This window comes from Syzygium oleosum, unplaced genomic scaffold (assembly GCF_021117445.2).
Source record: "Syzygium oleosum isolate NSW1041296 unplaced genomic scaffold, Sole_v2.1 Sole_v2.13, whole genome shotgun sequence".
Lineage (NCBI taxonomy): Eukaryota > Viridiplantae > Streptophyta > Magnoliopsida > Myrtales > Myrtaceae > Syzygium > Syzygium oleosum.
In genome coordinates this window covers 3,349,043-3,372,521 of record NW_026607497.1, presented here as the reverse complement: position 1 = coordinate 3,372,521, position 23,479 = coordinate 3,349,043, and the positions used below count along the sequence as shown (strand labels likewise).

The window sequence follows — 23,479 nt, the reverse complement described above, 5'->3', positions numbered from 1 at the left end:
ATAAGCGGCACCGATTGGCAATGGCCCACCTATTATTTCCTCTAATTTCTCACAATTGTATATTCCAATGGACTTGAGATTTGGAAGGCGAGTGAATAGCCACTCCCATTCCACCGCTCTCTTCATTTTAGGACACTCGGACACTTTCATATGGTTTAGACTGGGCGCAGCTAACTTGATCCCCTCCAGTTCCTCTGAGCCCTCGATTTCAAACGATTGTAGACGTGGAAGCCCCTGCCCCTCCTCCAAGAGATGCTTCAGTTTGGAACACCCGGTGATATTCAGTTCCCGCAGGTGAGGGAAGTGGAGAGGACCCAGCTCCTCCAACTTCTCCCATCCCTCTATAGTCAGCTCCTCCAGATTCTCCAGTGGGCCTACCTCGCTCAAACTTGTCACCCCACTGCCTGGTCCTACTGTCAGTACTTGCACATCTTTCGGAAGCAGATTGTAGCCATCACCACCAATTTCTCCATCTACCCTTGCCGCAATACTGTCACAACTTTCGATAATTATAGGGCTCTTTTGATTGCGCGGATCGAAGAAACCCTCTGCTCCACGACGTTGAAAAAAACAATTGAAAGAAATTAGAGACTTCTTTGACTAATCTTATTAATGAGAAAAGAACGTGAACAATCCGAAGAAATTAGAGACTTTCTTGGCCAATCGAACCAAATCAAATTAAACAGAAAGAAATTCAATATGTGCAAATTGGCAATAGGAAGTTTGAGAAATGTGTTCCTTTCTAAAAACGAGAAAGACCAATTGACACTGGTTTAATTTTTTGCTTAAAATATTGTGATTAATTTCAAAATCTGATTGGACTTTGAAAGCGAAAATAGAAGTAGTGGATGAGGTAAAACAGAAAAGGCAACAAAAAGAAAAAGGTAAAAAGCATTTAATATGCTCTCTGAAACTCTCCCAACTCCTAAAGTAGAACTTAAGAAATGACCGATATTTTAGCACTTTTAAATGTCATAATTTACCAAAACGAAGAAGAAGTGTAGTATTTTTAAGGTGCAACAGGGAAAAAAACGGGTGAGGACTGTTGCCAATAGGGTGTTAGATCCGAACCGAAAAATCAAATCGAGATACGAATCGAACCAAATCGAACTCGAATCGAAAATTTCGTGCATTTTAATTCGGTTCGGTTCTCGGTTTGGATAATGAAAAACAACCTTTCTTTTTTTTCGATTCAATTTTTTCCGGTTCGGTTCGGATCAAACCGAACGGAAAAAATAACGCTTCTGTTTTTTACCCGAACCTTCGTCTCGACTCTCTTCTTTCTCACCCCTCCCGAATCCTCAAATCCTCTCTTTCTCTGGGCCTTGTTTCACTGCTCAGCCCCTTGAACTTCATTCTCGAGCCGGTTGAGCTTGACCTTGACGGGATCTGTGTCATGGAGCAGGTGTCGGCGTCGAAGCTGGGCCAGACCGAGGTCCTCCTGCGGGAGTCGCTCCGGCCCTCCTTGAAGGACGCCGACACCGTGAGGGGCGGGTTGGCCTCTGCCCTGCCGTTGCTGCAGCTGGTGGTGAGCTCCGCGAGCGCTCCCCTGTCGCCGGACGCCTCCGCCATGACCGATCTGATCAATGCTCCTCGTCCACTCACGCCCGAAGATCCATCCACTAGGGTTTCGACCACAGGATGAGAGAGAGAGAGGGGGGAGAACTGGGAAGAAGGCGACGGCGTTGTAGAGCGAGAGAGGGGGAGTAAAGCGAAATGGTGATGAGAGAGAGAGAATCTCAAGGTAAATCTCTAAAAAAAAAAAAGTTGGGTTTAGAGAGGACTTATAAGACTAGGATGAAGTTAAAAAACCGAAAACCAATAACCGAGCCGAACCGAACCGAACCGAACCAGTTTTTTGGTTCGGTTCATATTCAATTCCAGTCGAGATTTGTTCAGTTCAAACGAGCATCTCTAACGGTTCAGTTCGATTCGATTTTTTAAGAAAATCGAATCGAACCGAACCATTGACACCCCTCTCACCAGTATTATTATTTGAAAGTGAAGGGAGTGTTTTCTTTATCTAAATTTCAATAATAATATAACCATTTTGATATACTTTCAAGCTGTAATTAAAGTCATGTGCACAAGGTCTAATAGTTGGTATAAAGTTTGGAAAAAACAGGTAACTCACTGTACCGTGGGAGATGGATCCTTAAAAGGGCGTGCAGGAGATGGAGAGGATAAAAGAAAAGTAAAAATTTGCGGGTGACAACTTACCATAAAACTTGACTAAGCATTCAAGTGGAGGATCGAAAAAGTTATAGTTCCACTCCGGCGATCTCCACGTAAGCCGATCTATCAAAATACTCCGAAGAGAGGGGGGAGGATACTCCAGTGACTCCCACGTCAGCTGATTTATGCAAATACTCTGAAGATAGAGGGGAGGACAAGAGAACCCGTTGTCAAGCAGAGGAAGCCTCTTCAGCTTCGGACAATTTTTAATATCAATATGTTGGAATGAAACCCGACTCACGATCCCATCACATACGCTCTTCAGCTCCGGAAGATTCAGTAGAGTCAGCCATAATAAATTTGGTAGGAAGGGGTGCGTCATCATGTCGGGAACACTGCCTATTATCACCTCTATGCCCTTGCAGTCTCCGACTGTTATGTCTTGGAGATAAGGGAGACGGAGCAACATGTCATGCGTCAGCAGCACTCCCTTAATGTTGTTGCATCCATATAGTTCAACCTCTACGAGAAGACAAGTGGCACCGATTGGCATTGCTGGCCCACCACCTATTATCTCCTCTAATTTCTCACAATTTTTTATTTTAATGGACCTCAGATTTGGAAGGCGAGTGGCCAGCCACTCCCATTCCGCCGCTCTCTTCATTTTAGGACACCCGTACACTTTTATACTATAAAGAAGAGGTGCCGCTATATTAATTTCCTCTAGTTCCTCTGAGCCCTCGATTTTAAGCCAATGTAGACGTGGAAGCCCCTGCCCCTCCTCCAAGAGATGCTTCAGTTTGGAACACCAGGTGATTTTCAGTCTCCGTAGGTGAGGGAAGTGGACAGTGCCCAGCTCCTCCAACTTCTCCCATTCCTCTATCGTCAGCTCCTCTAGATTATCAAGTGGGCCTATCTCGCACAAACTTGTCATCCCATCGCATCGTCTTAATTCCAGTACTTGCACATTTTTCGGAAGTAGAGCGTGGCCATCCCCACCAATTTCTTCATCTACCCTTGCCGCAATACTATGGCAACTTTCGATGATTATATGCCTCTCATGCATATCCATAAAGGAGTGGTATCTTGATTCATTCAACCTCAGTTCGTATGGTCGGGAGCTGTTTTGCTCGAGAAACCTCACGCATGCATTGAATGTTTCCACATTTGAAACAGAGCAATAGAGTCCTTCCACCTTTAAATTTGTCCATTCCCATGCCATCCCTTTTCCAATCGCCAGATATTGCAAGTTCACCAGCTTCCCCAACACTCCTTCTGGTAATGTCTCGATCCCTGTGTCACATAGGTCGAGGTACCTCAACTTTACCAACATCTCCATCCCCTCTGGCACTTTTTCTAGCATTGCACACCCATGAAGGTTCAACTTTGTTAGGGATCCCAACTTTTGTACGCAAGGTATACAGCATAATTTATCACAACCTCGAAGTAATAGTGCTTCCAAGCTCTCCAAGTCAGAGATGGCATCCGGTAAATCTGTGAGTCTAGTGTTGCTGAGATCTAGAACCTTTAGCCCCTTTAGATGCCTGAAGAAAGATTCGTGGATGGATTCCAAAGAGACATTGTTATTCAACGATAGCCTCGTAAGTTTAGGGCAATTGGGCATTATGCCGTTTGGGATTTCTTTTATATCGTTGTCTTGTAAAAAGACTTTCTCTAGACGATCGGTCCAGAACTCTTCCTTTGGAATTTCTCCCAATCGCATACAGGCCTTTACCATGTGAGTTGTGCTCCTCACTATTTGCAATGCCATGTCCCTTATCAAAGGGTGTACATACAGATCCTGTTCCTCTAGATCATCACCGTACAGGCAAGCCTCTCTTATTTTGTCCAATATGGTGTTACCTTCGTTGTGCAGTTCTTGTCGGGTGGCAATTCCACCTAACAAACCCTCATCTATGAAAGACTCAATCAATTCCTTTCTATTAAATTTATAAATGTCCTTTTGAAAATAAAATATAAAATGCAGGAAACACTGTTGCACTTGAGGATCACCCAAGTTTATGTAACTTAGTTTCAGTCTTTTGAACACGTCGAGTTCCATCCTTGAGTCTTCCAATCTTCGCAACATGTCTTTCCATTGGTGCACTTTCTCTACTCCCCTCATGCAAGTTGCAATCTCAATTATCCCAGATGGCAAACCCCTAAACTTACGCAAAATGGAGATCGCAGTTTTTTTAACTTCTGATGGGAGTTCTCTCCTGAAGCAAAGTTTTTTTATGAATAACCTCCAACAATCATTTTGCCCACATAGAGGTCCTATTTTGATTTGTTTTTGGCAGAGCATCTTATGGCACGTATCTAGTGATCGAGTTGTAAGTACCAATTTAAGGCTACCACTTTCAATTGGAATTCCTACATCCTCTACCTCGAAATTTATCCGCAGGCCATCTAGAAGTAAGACATATCTCTTGTTCTTTAAATGCCTATTCAACATGGACGCCTTTCTCTTCGCGTCCTTCTCCTTTGAGAGATTTTCTAGTCCGACTACGTTGGCAATCTTGTCTTGTAGTTCATAGATGCTAAACTCTTGAGGTACAGTGACCCAGAACACATCATCGAAGGCAGGATTCTCAAGTACTCTATTATGCACATGCATTAAAATGGCTGTCTTGCCAACTCCTCCTATTCCATAAATGCCAATGATGACAATTTCATCCTTCATTAAATAGTCACAAATCTCTGTGATTGTTTCCTCACTTTCTTTGCCTACTAGCTCTGTTGTTACCAAAGGTGAACTTTTCCTACATCCTGCAGCATGTGTTGTCGACCCTTTTTGGTAGCAATAGTGGCCTAGAATATCTTCAACTTCTTTGCTCGAGTCGTCCACTCTTTCTACCTGTTGCGCAGAAACAGATTTTCCTTCTTGGAATGCTCGGACCATACTCAAGTCTTTTATCCTTTTTGATTTCTTACACCATGTCTCTAACTCATCCAAGTCTACGACTCCTCGGCTGCTTAGTTCTTCCAGCTTTCTTTTCAGAGTAGGCATATGTTCGCCAACAAGCCCAAAAATACCTGATCGACTATCCACGAGTGCATCATTTGTCCTTGCATCTAACATCAAGGAAATACTTATGGTATTTTATACAACCATAATATTCATAAAACAAATTGAATTTATGAAAAGAAGAAACCAGCAATTATGTCTAAATCAAATTAGATAAACAATATATGAGTGTAAATAAAGGATCAAAGTTTCAACGAAGGCAGGGTATTTGGGGTTGAGCACTTGCCTTGTTGCTGGGCTTGGTCTCTTAATGGGTTGATAAGAGGGCATAGTTGAGGGACGTTGGGTTTAGATTCTATTTTGGGTTTTGGGTCTGCTGGGTTTAGTTGCTGTAGGTTTGGATTGAGCCTTTTGGCTCTTGGGGTACCTATGGGATGGGTTGAATTGATATTTAGGCCTGTATGGGAAGTGGTTCTCCCTATATTTTATGCTAATATACAAATATGAAAATTGAAGTATGTATTTTAGCATAAATTACCCGTTAAAGTGTATCATATTTTATGCGAATCTCAATACTTTGAACAAAATAAACTACATTACTGTAATATTGAGAGAAAATAATAAAATCTTTCAAAGAAATACTTCATAGCAAGAGTTACGAAAAATGTTAGAATTTTCAATAAGTGCTAATTTGCAACATTAAAAATTATTAAACCAATCTTTTTTTGCCGGATGAAACTCATGGTATGGAACGGGACAAGTAATCCAAGTTGACGGAAAAATGAGTGGTGAGCGCAAGAAAATACTACTTGCAAAGAGACCAATCAATCTCTTGCAATTTAGACTCCTATATGTCACTCTTAAAACGCAACTCTCGAGAAAGAGCTTGTTATTATATATTTATGTAGATGCTAACATTTATGTACCTATTCTTTTACAAAGTTCGAGCGGTACAACACTAGAAAAATTCAGACCAACCCCACAAATTAAAGTAGAAAGTTAAGAATAAAAGTCACCATAACAAGACCTTAAGTTGAATTTTGAAATTAAAATTGAAAAAAACGGAGATATACCTCATTTCCACATCCAATGTACAAAGACTAATGCCCCAACACTGTCCTATTAAAAAAGAGCTATACTGGCTTTCAATTTGATCTTTGATTGGTGGGTGATCCATTTGGCTGTTACTCACCCGCGACGCTAATTAATGGCACTAAGAAAAACGAAACCACACAATATTGATGGCTTGGAGGCAATGGATTACAATCTCTCGTCCCATTATCGTACTTTAGTTAGTGTCCCAACAATTCCTGCCATACTTAATTAAAAATTTGAAAACAAGTAATATTCATATAACTTAAATTTAATATGATTGAAGGTGTTTTTAGTTAAAGTCTCATATGGGTGGCATTTGAATGTGAAAACAATCAATTGAAGGATGATTTGGAGATAAGTATGAATCATTGAAAGAGCAAATAATTTATTATACGCGATCCGAAAATAGTTATATGTGTGCAAGTGTTATATCTTGTGTGGACACATATTTAACAAATGGGGAATATTTCTTAGATGGATGTGCTTGTGTCATTTGGATAGCATGGGAGTTGAACTTAGCTCTGCCATCATTCATTATAATACAAAATAAGAAGTCTTATCTTCTTTCTCTAATCATATGAGAAATAACTAGCAACGGTGCAATCTTAACCCCATATTTTTCCTAAGGAAACTGGACAAATTAAAAGGGAAAAAAAGAAACATAAAATTATTAAAGACCAAATATTCAATTGATTTAATACTTGTATTACGAATTGTTCCAATGTGACGAGACACGGTTCTTTTTACTGAAATTTTATGAAATATTGTCAATCTGTTAAGTTCAAGTTAACCGCATTGTATTATGTCGTGTTCAATTTAGGCTCGGTTTTCTCAATAAATTTATATTGTATTCGAGTCATGTTTTTGCCGGTACGAAACACTTTGTATTCATTTTACTTTATACAACTCATTGTAATTTGATTTCTCTTTTCTATTTAGTATCAAAATCCAAATCAAGAGAGTAGTAAAAAAGGAGGCTAGCTTGGATTTTAGTGTGCAATTAAGCGATTCCGCAATTCATATCATCAAAAATTCACTAGCAAAAGGAAAAAAGTATAGCGGAAGGACTAACGCAGGCCATTTTTGTGGTCAATATGCCACCTTTAGAAATTTACTATAACTGCGCCGTCCTCCTAGCAGGACTCTTCCACGATTTGAAAGAGAGAGCCATGGCTTTTCAAGATTTGAATGTCACCCTTCAAAGCATTTGTCTGCTCATTTTCTAAGAACCATTAGTTATCATTGACCCGACTCTTATCAAACTCCTCTCTTCCAATTACTTCCGGTCTATTTTGGGTTTGCTATTACTAATAGAAATCTAAGCGTCCTGCCTATATCCCTATTCTTAGCTAAGGATTAGAAGACAAAGTAAGCGTCCTGCACGAGCTGTAATATATGGTGAATTTGGAGATGCACATACCTTGTGGAACCTCTGTATTGGGTTCTCCCTCTTCTGCATTCACTGGGCGTGGCATGTTTGTCAAAGGTTCAGGTGCGAGATCTGGACGGCTGCTAGGATAACTAAAATTCCACGGCTGACTGGAAGAATCACCAGCATGAAATTGAGGTTGTTGCGGCGAGAATGGAAATTCCCCCCATGGGATCATGTTTTGAGCCGGAAGAGACTGACTCGGCAAATTTGTCTCAAGCAATGGAAGAAAGGCTGATGAACTTACACCTACAGTGCTTATGACATCAGACCTCAGGTCCGGCATGGCAGCGAATGAAGGCTCTCTCCGAGCATCTTCATTGTTCGCAGTCACAGGCAGATGCGGACCCTCTTCAACATTGCCCTCTGCTCCATTGCTCGGCTCTGCCGCTCCTTTACCCTTCAACGCATTTCTGGCTTCCGATCTCACTCGGCCGTCGACGTCCTTGCAGTCATTGATCCCATATCCTGCAACTCCGGCTAAGTGGGCCTTGATCCTGGTCACACTTCCGCCATACTCCTTGCTGCAGAAGTTACACTTCCACTTGTTGTTAGGCAGGAACTTCACATGATCCCGAAAGGAGTCCTTCTCTCTGGGCATTTTCTTAGAGTATCCCTCAAAAGAACGAGCAGATATGTTTCAAGGAAGACCTTGGATCTTTTTTGTGGTGAAGAATGGTGCGGGAGCCCGTAAGATATTTAAATGAATTTTGGAGTTGGGAATAGGTTCAAAGTCTTCGTCAATCCCCAATTCTTTTAGAAAGAAGGCCCTGCTTCAGTGACCCCACCCTCATTTCTAGCCAACTTCTCTTTTCACTCTCGGATACGAAGAAAACATGTTTGGTTCAACGATGAACACGGTAAAACCATCCAGTTTACACGCATCGAGTATGGCTTTGACCGGCGGCTTTGAAAGGTGGTTAGAGTTGGGATTCGCGACGTGGCTCAGACATGGACCTATAACATCTTTAAAAGTGATCCTTTAAGTCAAAGTCTGCCTTAACTCCGTGCCCGGCCTCTAGAAAGATTCTTTCAATCCAAAGATAAACTAACGTCTTTAATTTCAACACATAATTTTAATGATCAAAATGTATTTGCACACAATAAATTTAGGATTGAAATTAACGTCTTTAATTTCAACACATAAAGAGCAAAGACTTTAAAAGTGATCGTCTAAGTCAAAGTCTGCGTCAACTCTGTGCCCAGCCCTCTAGAAAGATTCTTTCTATCTAAAGATAAATTAATGTCTTTAATTTCAACACATAATTTCAATGATCAAAATGTTTTTGCACACTATGGATTTTGGATTCAAATTATGACCATTTTTCTCCCTTCTTCCTCAGTTTTATGAAACGAGCTAGTTTCATAGGATTCTACTTGTTTGCCCGATGGGTTCTTTTTGTACCCTCTTATCTCACATCAATGACAAGGCCACTAGACATCGGCCCGTGGTCGAGCGGCAACGATCCTCTATTTTACTCTCTAATGGACAATTAATTGGTAGCAAAAAAATAAAATAATAATAGTAATTTACTTGTGAGAGAAGGTTCATTCGCCATCATACTTAATCTAACTAGGAGGTATTAAAGCCTGCGAATCACGGGTGACGGCTAAATTCGGGTACAATTGCGATAATTTTTCATATCGAGACAGATATTTTAATTTTCAGGATGATAAAATATTAAAATGGATAATTATTGTGGCAAAATGCTTTTGAAATGACCTAAAAAAAGTCGCCTGTTTCACAATGCATACCTATTAGAACAAACAAGCTGTGAATTAGTCATGTCCACAGATTGAGGAAATGGTTTTGAGATGTATCAGAGTAGCTTGCACGGCCATGGGTTGAGGAAATGTACCCGTCTCTAGCCAGTAGCTATTCTCTTATTCATGTACTGATCTCAAGAGAAGGATTTCTACAATCACTAAGGCTGGCGACTGGCAGAGGGAAATAAGGAAAAAGAAAAAGAAAAAGGAAACGTAAAAAAGGGAAAGCAAAAAGAAAAAGGAAAAAAAATTCAGAAAATTTTAAAAAGAATTATCAAAATTGTCAACTTTAGTGTGGTAGTATCACGTGGATAACCTAGCCTACTTAAATCACCACGTCGGTAATTTCGGGCCAAAATTAGTCGGAAGAACTAAATTGGCAAATCATAAAAAGATTAGGACTAAATTAGCAAATCGTTAAAAGATTTAGGATTAAATTAACCAAAATTAAAAGATTTAGAACTGAATTTGCACCAATATAATAGGTTTATGACTTTTTTTTTGGTTAATTTCCCCTACAAGTTCCTTGACACTAGCAACCAAAATATCACAGCTACTCAAAGAAAATAGTATCCCATATTGATATTATCGGGGATAATCCCATACGATTGTTGGTGCAATCACTAGAAGTAGTATATATTGGAGGATTAGGAACATGATGATCTCGAAGAAACGAACTCAACCATACTCATCTTCTTCTATTATCTAAATTTTCCATTCTTTATGAGGTGATATTCGTTGTTCGTGGTTTATGGCTGAACGTATTTACTTTAAATCCGCTCCACTTGTTATTATATGAAAATATCATTTGAGACTTCATTTCGTTCATCGTTAGTGAAATATACATTTTTCTCCCTTAATTTGAAGGGAAATTTGGGGCCCTAAGGGGGGCAGGGGCCACCACTAGCCCCAGGGGCGCTGCACCTCCCTAGGTAAGTCAATGCCCCTAGATATTTTTGCCGACCATATTTATTAAGCAGGTGGAAACCGATGTGTTTGGAAAAGTAGGTACAATAATATGACGGTGAATTCCAAAAACATCTTCAACTTTATGTCAAGTCTCGGATCTACTCCGAACTTCTCAAACTTTATCGTAAAAAAAATCATCAAAATTCAATTAATTTTCAAAAATATATCACATTGATCTAATTCTAACTTGATGTGGTACTTTCACGTCGATAACAAATTCATATCAGCAAAGTAATGAAACGATAGGTATAGACCAACGTTACATTTTCACTTCGATAATAAATCCAACCCAATAAAAATTGTTAAAATTCTCTAAAATAAAACTATTATAGGATATGAAAGTTAGGGACGATAACAAATTCATCTCAAATTTTTTTTTAATTTAAAGAAAAATTCTATTTTTAGGTTCAGTTTAAATTTTTCCCGAACTTTTCTTTATCTAAAAAAGTCTCATTATTTTGTCGATGTGAATTTATTATGGACATGGAAGTGCCACGAATAAAGGCACCTTCTGATAAAGAACGAAAGGAGCAGGAAAATGGGGAGACGTTGATGGTGGTCCGCTGAGTTGCGTGTGGAATAAAATATGGTTCCTGGTGAGAACAGAATAAAGATTCACAAGGGTATAAGTCAAAGTTGGCGGCAACTTTACGCACAGCCCTGTCTAAAGATAAATTAACATCTTTAATTTACTTTTCTTTATAGAAAAAGGACATTGCAATACACAGTTTTTTTCAATGGTTCAAATATGTTTTCACAATGGACTTAGGATCAAATGGACCATTTTCCTCCCCTCCTCCTCAGTTTTATGAAACTAGGTATCTGCTTGGGGGGTTACTTTCGTCCCTCCACAAACCACAAGTATTTATTCATAGTCAATGATCGAGTTGGCAAGCACTTAGCCAGTGGTCAGTGCATGGCACGCAGTTTTCTCTAAAATCTACTTAGAAACTAAGAACAACATTTCATGAATATGAATAATAAAAGTATATAAGCAAGACTAGGATAGAAGCTTCACAAAGGAAATGTCCAATTTTGGAGTCCAAGCGAGAAGTTACATAGGAAAAACGCTAACGAAATAAAAGCTCTGAATTTTAATGTGACACGTATCCAACTTTAGAGCTGAAGACTGACAAGACTGAATGTTTTGTAATTATGCCTATTCCAAATTTCTGATTATCATTCAAGCGAACAGGATCAAGCCTAGTTAAATGGGGTCAACCCGATCCTACCGGTGGATTGCAATAGTAGTGTTAGAAATACTAAGATTCGCCTAGTGAATTAATTTACTTAGTGATGTGATAATCCATAAGTAATTATTTTTGTTAGCAAAATCTTTTGATCACTCAATAGAAAATCTATCATTCCACTTAGCAAACAAATTCGGTCGACAAGTGTTAGTATGCCTAGATTATCGTAATTCTTTCGATGATATTTCTAACTATTCAAAAAATTTCAATTAGGATTCAAGCACAAGGGTAAAAAAAAGATTCTTCATATGCGGTTGACCCGAAGCAACCTGGAAATTCCAAATTGGATTGACCCAATTTTTTTGCTTGTTTGGGTAAAATGTCCACCCATACCTTATTTTTCCACGGCGGATTTTAAGATATGCCTTTTGGCAAAAATGTGAATCCCAAACCTGATAACCCGCCTGTCGTCTCATCCTTCCTTGCTATATTAAGCAAAAGCACATCTTTAAATCTTATGATTTCTTATGCATGTCTTTAGAAAGTTGGGTAATATTCTACAAAAATGCGTGGGATTTTGATTGTTTTTCTTTGTAGAAGGCAATTCCTCGCTGTCACTGCGTGCTCTCTCTCTCTCTATCGGAAGCCCACGATCGTGCACTGCGAATGGCGAATTTCTCTCGACTTTTTTCACAAAGAGAGAGAGAGAGAAAGAAAGTTAGGGCGTAGGAGAAGGAATCGGCATCATTTCCTTTTCATTTCCACCTTTTTTTTTGTTAATGGGAATTCGCGAACTTGTGTGGGATTCGACTGATGCTTTTGTGTGATTTCGGTGATCATTTGCCCTCGTGTCGATGGAAGCAAGCACTTGGAGGTGCCACGTCAGCAAGACGGCATCATTTTCGCGTCACTCGCCGGGAGAATGTTGCCACGTCGGACCGAGTGCGCTTTGATGGGACTGCCCACTCGCGACTTTGTATACTTCTTTATTCAAGTGAGGTCACTAATAGCCGATACAATACGATTTTCATCCTCTTTTTTTTTTTTTTGATAACCGAGGTATTCCACGTTCAATGGACTATTCCTCGGGGTGGTGGGGTACAAGACCAATGCCACCGGGTAAGCCCCCAAGATGTGATCGACGGGAGTTGAACCTAGGACCTCATCAGTTTTACTGTCTAAGGCCAGGAACTCTCAACCACTCGACCAATCACCCCATTGGTTTCATCCTTTAATCCTTTTTAATTTCAAAATTTTTTTCTTTTAATGTAAAGCAACTCTTAAAGCGGCCTCCAATTTCCCATTACCATGAAAAAAATGTTGTTTGTCAAAAATTTAAGATGACTTTTAGAATGATGCTTTTTATACAATTCTTAAAGCTTAAGCAAATTTGAATTCTAGAAGCTTAAATAATCGAAAGGAAAAGTCAAAAGTCGAGCACGTAGCACAATTCTCCTTCCTCTTTGCGAGTGGCGCGCGCTCCCTCTCTCTCTCTCAAGCTTGCTTTACTTTCTGTTCCCTTGTTTTCTTCAGCCTGACTGAGCTCATTAAACAATCAAATCTTGAACAACAAGAGAATGTGAAAGCTCAGGCATAGTCAATGCCTTAACCACCAATTAAACTTGCCACCTAATATAAACAAGAAGTTATCATTGATGACCAGATTATTCCCCTATTGAAAAGCGTATTCACCATCTTTGGTAGGTGATGAATAATGCAAACCAATACTTGGAAGTAACTTCTGATTTGTATGACACCCCATAATTTGCATATTTATATATGGGTTTACTTGCTTTTTTGCTAGGCAATCCACATGAAACTTGCTATATAAGAAAAAAGCCAATAACTTGCTCAGAGTCCCAGATTTTCTCACTCACAGTACTCAAATTTTCATATTTTTCTGAGCTTACACAGTCCTGATATTAAGCAGCTTCCATAGCCTTAGAAACAAGCTTAGAATTTGAGAGAGAGAGAGAGAGAGAGAGAGAGAGAGTATGATATTCGCTATTCCTAAGACCTAATACATCAAAACGGATGACAGAGCAACAAGAGATCTAGGTGCAACTCTTCTGGAGATGCCCTCGAAAGTCCGCATTAACTTCCCCTTGTAGGTCACTATAAGCTGTTGACCATGAAAAAGACATCTCACTTCATATTTACGCGCTTGATGGCTGATGCCGTCACAAGGTATAGTGGTGTTGAAAACCGCAGATTGAAATGGCAACCTAAACCCGTAAACTGGAAATACGATGAGAACCGAAGATTGGACTGGATATCATGGAAAAGACTGGATTGACATCTCAACCACAGCAAAGAAGAGGCTAGCCACGACATAACCAAGACCCCAGCAAACCTGCAATGCAGCAAGCAGATTTTAAGATACGCTTTTTGGCAGAAATGAATCCCGGACCCGATAACCCACCAGGTGTCTCATCCTTACTATATTAAGGAAAAGCACATCTGTAAATCCTGTGATTTCTTATGTATGTCTTACAAAGTTGGGTAATATTCTACAAAAATGTGTGGGATTTTGATTGTTTTTCTTTATAGACGGGTTAACTACTAAAAAGATCATGACTTCTGGGTTCTGACCATCAAGTTAGCCCAATTGGGCCACACAATCAAAATCCCACACATTTTTGTAGAAACACAACATGCGCGTAAGAAAACTAAACTTTTCATGACGTCCTCTTTGAGTATGTTTGGTCGAAAGGTGGGGATCAACTTCCTACGTTTTCTTCTAATTTTGTTTCATCACATGTTGGCTGTCTAGTGTAGCGTCTTGTATGAATCAGCGGCTGGCCCATTAGCATGGCATTGTATTACAGTGATCCATGAGCGTTCTTTCCATATGGGAAGGAAGTAGGAAATTTGATGCGTTTAAAGTCAATAGTTTAGAATTATTTGGCATTAACTTCTCCAGCAAATGAAATTTTTTGCAAACCATCCGACCATGCCATGCTGTGTCTCTGATTTTGGCAATCCATACTCTTTTAAGTGTATTTCCATAAGTTCGTGTATTTGGATCTCAAGACACATTCTTTTAATTGGAGCTTGTATGGTCCTTTTAAGGGGCTGACCCGTCAGTCACAATCCCATTGCAATCACGAACTTTCTGTCACAAGTCTTATAGAAAGTATCAATAAAACTGAAAAATTTTCAGTCACATACTTTTATATCATAATTCGATGTACGCCAACTCTCCCAGGAACGGTGCCACAGAGGGATTATAGCACACACGCTCTATTCTTTCTTTTGCACTTAGAATTCGGCCGTTTGTAACTTCGGTTTATTATTAGTACCACTTTCATAATCCTAGAAATGTGGTAGGAAACTAACAACGTTTTAACCGGTCATATTGGCCCGGATAAATGGTCATCCTAAAATGTTCTACTGAATCCGATCTGAACTCAGTCCATACTGGCCCAGTAACCAGGAATTCAAGCTCCAACCTGATTAACGGAGCAGCTTAGAAGCACCAACAATTAGAGGGCATCGGCATAACTCGTCCGACGCTAATTTCCTAAAAAATCTTCCATCCGAGGTCAACAATTGCGTGCAATAGCTCAGCGCGGTCCGCTTTCGAAATGCTTCCTGTAGCTGCGACCAATCCGCAAGATATCGTCTTCCACTTGGACTTCCACAATGGATTTCTTAATCAACGACCAAGAACAGGAAAACAAGGATAAGATAATGTAGTTTAATGAAACTTTGACTGAGTGCTCTTTTTGCACATCTCCTTTTTAGGTAACGTGATGAAGTTTCTCGCTGCATGTGAACAGACATTCCTTTGTCAACACGGTGGGAATTCGGTCAAGGACCGGAACTTCGCTGATGGAGCTTCAAACTAGAATAATGACCCCTTAGAAACACGGAAAGAAGGAACCCAATCAGTCTCAAAGTTCACAATTTTATATTTAAGCTCGTTGATGAGTGCGTTTTGATAACTAATTTATGGTTCGATAACATTGGAAATTAATATGTAGTCATTTGACATGTCCAAAAGCATTTAAACAAGACCTCAAAAGGAACTGGTTTTAATGTTGTCCGGATGGCAAGATGGTTGGAACAGACTGCATTCCATCTCCAGGCGTCAGTTGGAAGACTCTGATGCAAACGGCAGTTTGGGTTCTCTGTCCACCCTAGAAAAGTGCGCAATGAAGACAGAAGTCACGGTGTTGATTGATGCTGTGGACTATGAAGCAATCCATGTGGTCGCCTTTACAATAGATAAGATCATGAGAAATCCGTGAGTTGCTAGTCAAAGTAATGAGCTTTAGTTAACGTATCATTGTCAGATGTAATCTTACCAATCATCCTCCCTCTCATTTCCGCTACTGTTAGTCAAATGCTGATGTTTGATGCTGAAAACGCAGAATTTTGTCCAATCAAAAAACCATTCACCAAGTCTACACTTCTCATATTTTTCGTCTATAATTACATTAATTACTGCAAATAGCAGTCCCTTTATCCCTCCAAAAACACACCTTGAACCATGAACACCCGAAAGATGGATGTCCGGTGTGTTTTGCTTGCCACAGGAAACTTGGTTTTGTGCTTCTCAGGCTTCGCGGCCGCAGTTGACACTGTCGATGCATCTCAACCGTTAAGTGATGGTGAGACAATAGCTTCGAGTGGGGGAACTTTTGAACTGGGGTTTTTCAGTCCAGGCAGTTCGAGGGGCCGTTACTTGGGAATTTGGTACAAGAACATCCCACTTAGAACTGTTGTTTGGGTTGCAAATAGAAGCAATCCAATTAACGGCTCTAGCGGCACGCTGATGATCAATAGCACAGGCAATATAGTCCTCCTAAGCCACAACAGCAGTATCGTTTGGTCTGCGAACACTACCGAACAGGCCGAGAATCCAGTTCTACAGCTCTTAGATAATGGAAATCTTGTGCTGAGAGACGGCAAGAATTGCAGTTTGGATACTCATTTGTGGCAAAGCTTCGATTACCCTACCGACACTTTTTTGCCAGAAATGAAGCTTGGATGGGACTTGAAGACCGGTCTCAATCGGCAATTATCTTCCTGGAAGAGTCCAGATGACCCGTCTCCAGGAGATTTCACTTGGGGGATGGCCAACCGTAATTTCCCTGACATCGTAGCATGGAAGGGCTCTGACAAGTACTTCAGGACCGGACCATGGAATGGCCTTTGTTTTAGCGGTGCGCCGCAACAAGGGTCCAATTCCATTTTCTGGTATAATTTCGTATCCAATGCAGAAGAAATTTACTATATGTATCATAACACCAACAAATCTGTGCTCGTAAGGAATGTCTTGAATCAAACAAATTACTTGTGGGAGTGGTCCGCGTGGAGCGAAGTGACTCAAAGCTGGAGGCTCTTCCTCACTGTTCCAAAGGACTACTGCGACACCTATGGCATTTGCGGTGCCTACAGCAAATGCATAACTAACCAGCTGCCATATTGCCAATGCTTAAAAGGTTTCACATCCAAAAATCAGGATCAATGGAACTCCACTGACTGGTCACAAGGATGTGTTCGGAATGAGCCTCTGAACTGCAGCATCAGTGATGGATTCATAAAGTATCCTAACATGAAATTGCCGGACACTACTCATTGTTTAGTGGATAGTACCCTGAGCCTCGATGATTGCCGGACCAAATGCTTGGACAACTGTTCATGTACAGCATATGCAAACTCAGATATCAGAGGACGAGGAAGCGGATGTGCAATGTGGTTCAGTGATCTGATAGATATAAGACAGTATCCAGATGCTGGGCAAGTTTTATATTTGCAGATGCCAGCTTCTGAAATAGGTACTATCTTGTTTTGGCATCTCTTAGAAAAGTAGATCTTGCACTAGATTTCCATTTCATCTATCATTCTTTTTCCTTTCAAATGTGAGCACACACCTTTCAATAGTTACCCGTCATATTTGGCATTTATATGTTTTTTATGCTAACTTTTCAATTGAGCAGGGAAGAGTAAGTCCAAGGTGTGGATAGTTCTGGTAGTTGTATTAGGAATTGCCATAACTACTGCCATGCTAGTCGCCATCTGTTATGCACGCAGAAGAAGGAAAAACTTCAGAGGTACATATTTCTTCTCATGACTCTCCTCACAATACTTAGTTTTCATGCCAAAGAGAAAATCTGTGGTCAAGGAAAAGAGAAAAGAATATCCAAAATTATCACTCTAAATTTGATAACTAAAAATTTGGCATAGTCAGAGAGTTGCATGATACCGCAGAAAAATATATCTGAAGGTCGAGAGTGAACACCCTGATGATGACTTGGAGCTCCCATTATTCGACCTACACACAATTGCTGAGTCCACAAACAATTTTTCAATGAGGAACAAGCTAGGTGAAAGCGGTTTTGGACCAGTATACAAGGTAAAACAAAATTTGGAGTGGACTATCCGAAACATAGCACAATGATCCTGCTTTTGGAATTGAATCTTCCCATTGTTATTTTTTTTTTCCAGGGTATACTTGTAGATGGATGAGAAATCGCTGTAAAGAGACTTTCAAGTAGCTCTAGGCAAGGACTGAGGGAGTTCAAGAATGAGGTCATACTAGTTGCGAAACTTCAGCACCGAAATCTAGTAAAGCTTCTTGGTTGTTGCATTCAGGGAGACGGAAAAATGCTGATCTACAAATACATGCCCAACAAAAGCTTGGATGCGTTTATTTTTGGTAAACTAGCTGATTCATTTCGGGTTTAAATACAAAATGTAGCTATTGCCTGGAAAAAAAAAAGGCATATGAGACATGGCACTGACTTGACTAAAACTTGACAGATAAAGAGAGAAGAAGTAAGACATTGGATTGGTACAAGCGGTTCAAAATAGGAGCACACTGACCAAACAAAGAGGGATACAATATGAAATCATGAGTGGAGCAATTAGACCATGTTAAACACTCATTTGCCAGAAGTTCAAACTATCAATGAACTTGCACAAAATGCATATCAAGCATACTCCTCATAAGAGGATACAAATGTCACATTTACCATGAAAGAATAAAGACGGTAAGAAAGATGGAGTTTCCTTGATAACTAATTATTCTCTCTAAACTCAAAAGGCTATTACAGATATTTGACTGAAGATAATTCTGGTAACTTTGATCAATCTATATCCTCTAACAAAAACTAATTATTGAAAGAAACAAGTGTCTAAAATCCTTTACTCTCATCCTGCTGCAATTCTTAAACAAAGAGAACAACAAAGGTTCTTTCCACTTGTACTGAAGCTGATTTTCTGTGTTTCAGGCTACTCCATGTTGTTACAGCCAAACCCTGTTTAGTCATGCCGAGCATGATGCCACATATAGATCCAATTTCCACTTTATCTAAAATCTGTGGTACCACCTAAAAAAGGGTGTAGTATGCACCCATTACCCCATAAACAGGAAGAGAACAAATGATTTCATACTCCCCCAAGACTATTCCACACATGCAGAAATCATAAGCACTAGAACATGAATTTGGAGACCAAAGCATCCTTCCCATACCGTGCAATGGCCGTCTACAAAGATAACATGAGGTCGATACGGTAATTCAGTGACCCTGGAGGAAACGTATGCATTGTACCAATCAGTAACCGTGTGAAAGGTTTGCATATTCAAAGCGGGTGATAAGAATTGTTGGCTCCTCAATCCACTGAGGCGTCAAGAGAGATAATGTTAGAGAGAGATAAAATGAAATGAAGAGCAGAGAAAACAGAGAGAAAAGTAGGAATAGTCCACATAAAAATGATAGATAAACAGCTAGCAGGAAAAAACCACCTGTCTAACCACATTGGTCTAGACTCTAGATCCTCAAAACTTTGGTTCTCATCTTTCCCAGAATCTAGGGAATACATGATCAGCCGATTGCAGTTTCAGTTTAGCCAGAAATTCCAGCGTCGCGACAACCATTGGTTCTGCGCAGCCATAATCAATCATGAAAGGGTAGAGCTACCACAAAAGACCACCTGTCCAACTGAATTTACCCGGAACGTAGATCTTTCCAATCTGTGTGGTTCCCATCTTTCTCGGAATCTAGGAGATAATTAATCACTTGTTAGCATATTCAGCTTTCATTATCACTGATCCCCAAACTGTAATAGCATTCAATCAATTCCATATCCAAAAATGCATAGCAATTTGTATTGCACTCCCCTAACAAATGACATAACCATGGAGCTCCATCACCATTGATCATTATCACATCCTACTCCGCCATAAAACTGCATAAAAGCCGCAATGCCGAATTCCCGTAACCACCAGTAAATTCCAGTTTCCAATAACTGACACGACTAGAACGGAGAAGAGGACGAACAAATGGACCAAACAAGCACAACCTGATCGCACCGCAACTCTCCTGGTTTGACAGACACGAATCGACCCGACCCGATCAAATTACGAACCGGATGCCAAGAACTCGATCGCTCAGGAGACTCTTCCCTCTCCTAAACCCCAACTCGCCGCCGCCTCCACCCTCGGCGATGTGGAACGTGTCGTCCTCGAACACCGGCATCTCCTCCTCCCCGCTCCTCCCCATCACGTCATCCAAACCTTTCCCCTCCCCACCGCCATCCTGATCCTCTCCGGCAACATCCTCAGCTGCTCCTCCCCATCACGTCATCGCTGTGGATTTGTGATGAAGAAGCTTTGCGGGTTCGCTTCGGGGAAGGGTGGAAGTAGGGGTAGAGAGAGTTTTTTTTTATTTTTAAAGTTTCGTTTATTTTCCTGCTAGGAAAAAAGAGTTTTTTTATGCACGGTAAAACGCCCAACATACGGTAATAAATCCAGAGGAAATCACAATCTTTGACCATCAAAGTTCTGAATCAAAACAAAATAAAAATCAGTACCTTTGATCATCAATTTTTGTTTTTGTGAATGAATGTATTTATAACGCATCCCGTGCATAACCGTTGCTATCTTGTATAGACGAGCTTCAGAATTATACTTACAAACAAATTTATTGAATATCTCATTAGATTGATAACAAAGAGTCTTCGTACAGATAACATCAAAGAACCATCTCAATCCCAAAATTAAATTAGAATAAACCGTTATGGATACGATTTTTTCAAATTACAAATAAATCACCACAAATTTCGAATCAATATGCAATTCTGAGAAGCAACATGATTTTTTTTCCCTTATGCCCCGCTATCCAAGAAAGAAGTAATTAGAGATGAATTCGTTTGTTTTGAGGAGTTTCTTTTCTTTTTTTCTTCTTCGATTTGAATAAAACCTTTTAAGTAGGAGCCGGTTTTCAGGAAGGGGAGACATCTTCTTGTCGTGGACCACTCTTTTTAGCTTTCTTCTTTGGCGTTGTGATTGCAATGTCCAACCCGTCTTTGGAGCCTTATACATTTGGACAGCTATTGATATAAACGCGACTGTCCATTGAATTTGATACTTATCGCAAATGTAAGCACGTGTGGGGGTGAGAGAGAGTCGGTCGACGGAGTTTACGTTTGTCTTTTTACGCATAAAGTAGAGTTGAAGTTTATGTACGAAATTATCACCGTCGAGACCAGTGACCTTAGTCTGAGGACCGTCTCCAGCACCTCAGGCATGAAATGCCTAAACGTGCATCAGACTAGAGTTAGAAGAGTCGCAATCGTTTCTGGTTAGCTGAGCATAGACAAAATGGCTGGGATGTGCTTTGTCGGATGCATGACTGGCTGTGGTTAAGCTGCATAGCAAGTTCTTTTCAGTCTCATAAATGCAGTGTAAATTCTTGCTTCGGCCAGTTGATGGAAAAGCTTTGAACTCAATCAGTCCCTCACTTTACATCCTTTTCCTAAGAACAATCATCTTATCCCGACTCGAGCATCAAACAACAAAGGGAAGCCAAATGGTGAACACATAGTTCAAATTAGATTCGTCTAATTAGTTTTCCTTCTCATGCAAGAAACTAGAGGAGACTGCACTGTGAACAGAAGCAACTAGAATCATATTTGCGTTAACTTGTTACTTGTCTGCTTATCGAGACACTATAATTTCTAAGGGATTGAATTCATAGTTTGATGACTTCTTATGCCGTATGTTGCAGGAGCTGGAACAATTGGCAATCTCTCGGGCTCGTCCTTGGGAAGAAAAGGCTCTCTCACGGTGGTTTGTATCTTGAGCGCCATCTTCAGTTGCTTGACTGCCCTCTCTCTCCGGATCACTGGACCTATTGCCTCCTCTGCTTCATTACCGGATTCAGCATGGGCTGGGTCGGCCTATGCGCTTTCGTACTATCCAACGAGCCTACTGGCCCAAAGAAGCGCGGGGCGGCAAGAATTTCCACTTTCTACTTCTTCTCGTGCGGCATCACTCCTCTCCGGCATCGCTTTTGTGTTTCGCTTGTGGCGGGCTCTCTACATTTGCTTCCTCCATTCCCTCCATGATCTTCCTTGCGAGGTCCTCCCTTTCATCTCAGAGTCCCCATGGTGGTATCTCGTCCGGGAGAAGATTAACGAGGCCATGAAGCTTATGACGGCTATCGCCAAAGCCAACAAGAAACACCTCCCCAGCGGAGTCATTCTCGCACTCGATGAGAAAACGAATGAAAACTCGAATAACATTCGATCCTACAAACATCAGATGGACACAAAGGATGTGATAACAGGTCTCTCATTGATTTGGTGAAGTCGCCTATCACCGTGATTCACCTGTTTTCTTGTCCATGGCGATCAACTTCCTGTGTTCAGTCAAGTACAATGGCATTAGCCTAAACGTCATCAATCTCCACCCCAACTTTTACCTTAATGTGTTTCTCAATGGGGTGGCTGAAATGCCAGCCTCTATGACACCAGCAGTCTTGCTCGATAAGTTCGGGAGGAAGCCATTAGTGATTGGAACAGAGTGGTTCGGCAGATTCTTCTGCCTTATTGGGAGCTTGATGATGCTACACGGGATATGGAAAGTGGTGAGGATGGTGTGTGGAATTCTTGGGATTTTTTTGGCATGGCTGGCATGTACAATTTGGTCTTCATCTACACGACGGAGCTGTTTCCGACCATGGTGAGGAATGTGGCTCATGGCTGTGTAGCTCAGGCAGTGCAAATGGTTGCGATTTTAGGAGGTAACTTCCCAATTGCGGTCTTTGTGGTTTTTGCCATCCTGGGAGGAAGACTAGCGTTTTACCTGTCGGAGATGGTGAATCATCCCCCGTATGATACAATGGCTTGAATGGAAGCAGGGGAGAGTGCAAGCACGAGTGTGTGAAGGAACTCAATTCTCTTACTTTAAACTAAACTTGATTAATGTAGACTTAAATGACTGTTCTTGATAATAGGATTTTCCATCCTTTGTAAAATAATTGAAGGGTCACGTACGGTCACAGCAGCATTGACTACAGGAACGCATGATCACTTCTTTCTTTTTTCTTGGTTATGCCTTTTGGACCTGAGAAAGCAGGATGACAGAATCTGTCTTCTTAAGCAAGGAGAGAATGCTTGCCAGAGTATATCTTTCAGGTAGGTTGTGTTGCCTTAAAGCAGTATCACATGATTAGAGCGCATTGTACTGATCTTCGACTCATATTTGTTTTCAGATCAAGGCATTGTACTCCACATAATGAATCTATCTATTTTACTGACACAAGAGTATTAGGCTATATTGTTCACGGCAACACATGGTGAGCTTACAATTCAGTGACTTCTAAGGAATCAGAATAACTAACCCTGCCATTGATATGTTCAAAAAGAAAATATGTATGCCTAACCATTATGCCACCAATGATTTTACTTTGATCCTCTTATTTAAGCATCCAAACTGTGTATGTGAATGGTATCTGCCTTTATGCAAGAAGATAGACCCCACAAGTTCTTTGAAATAAAAAGTCGAATTTACCACAAGACCACTGCCTAAGGGACTACCCACACTAGGCGGCACAACCAACTCTATGCAGAACATGCAGAAAATTGCATCTC

The 23,479-nt window shown here is 40.5% G+C and overlaps 2 protein-coding genes and 1 pseudogene across 7 annotated transcripts in view; 1 reads left to right on the top strand and 2 right to left on the bottom strand.

The window, feature by feature from the left end:
• The window catches only part of LOC115687689 (probable disease resistance protein At1g61300), a 154,703-nt gene that overhangs the window by 39,278 nt on the left and 91,946 nt on the right, over nt 1-23,479 (bottom strand). Inside the window, exon 1 of one of the 2 annotated variants that reach the window (XM_056316895.1) lies at nt 7,659-8,319. The exons of the other annotated variant lie outside the window; for it this stretch is intronic. Within the exon in view, the coding sequence (XP_056172870.1) occupies nt 7,659-8,268 (610 nt within the window). The 5' untranslated portion in view covers nt 8,269-8,319. Of the gene's footprint in view, nt 1-7,658; nt 8,320-23,479 lie in introns of those variants that run through there. 2 annotated transcript variants of the gene reach the window in all.
• LOC130139608 (uncharacterized) lies at nt 17,815-19,981 on the bottom strand. 5 transcript variants are annotated; one of them, XR_008817710.1, is made up of 3 exons: nt 19,350-19,850; nt 19,077-19,224; nt 17,815-17,889 (listed from the first exon to the last, which is right to left on the bottom strand). XR_008817710.1 is itself a non-coding variant. In XM_056316928.1 (3 exons), the coding sequence occupies exons 1-3, from the start codon at nt 19,424-19,426 to the stop codon at nt 18,772-18,774; spliced, it is 387 nt and encodes a 128-aa protein (XP_056172903.1). In that variant the 5' UTR covers nt 19,427-19,850; the 3' UTR covers nt 18,406-18,771. The 5 variants fall into 5 exon arrangements, 1 of the variants encoding a protein (XP_056172903.1); XR_008817709.1 differs by lacking the exon at nt 17,815-17,889 and adding an exon at nt 17,907-18,309; XM_056316928.1 differs by lacking the exon at nt 17,815-17,889 and adding an exon at nt 18,406-18,933.
• LOC115667470 (organic cation/carnitine transporter 4-like) lies at nt 19,985-22,883 on the top strand (annotated as a pseudogene).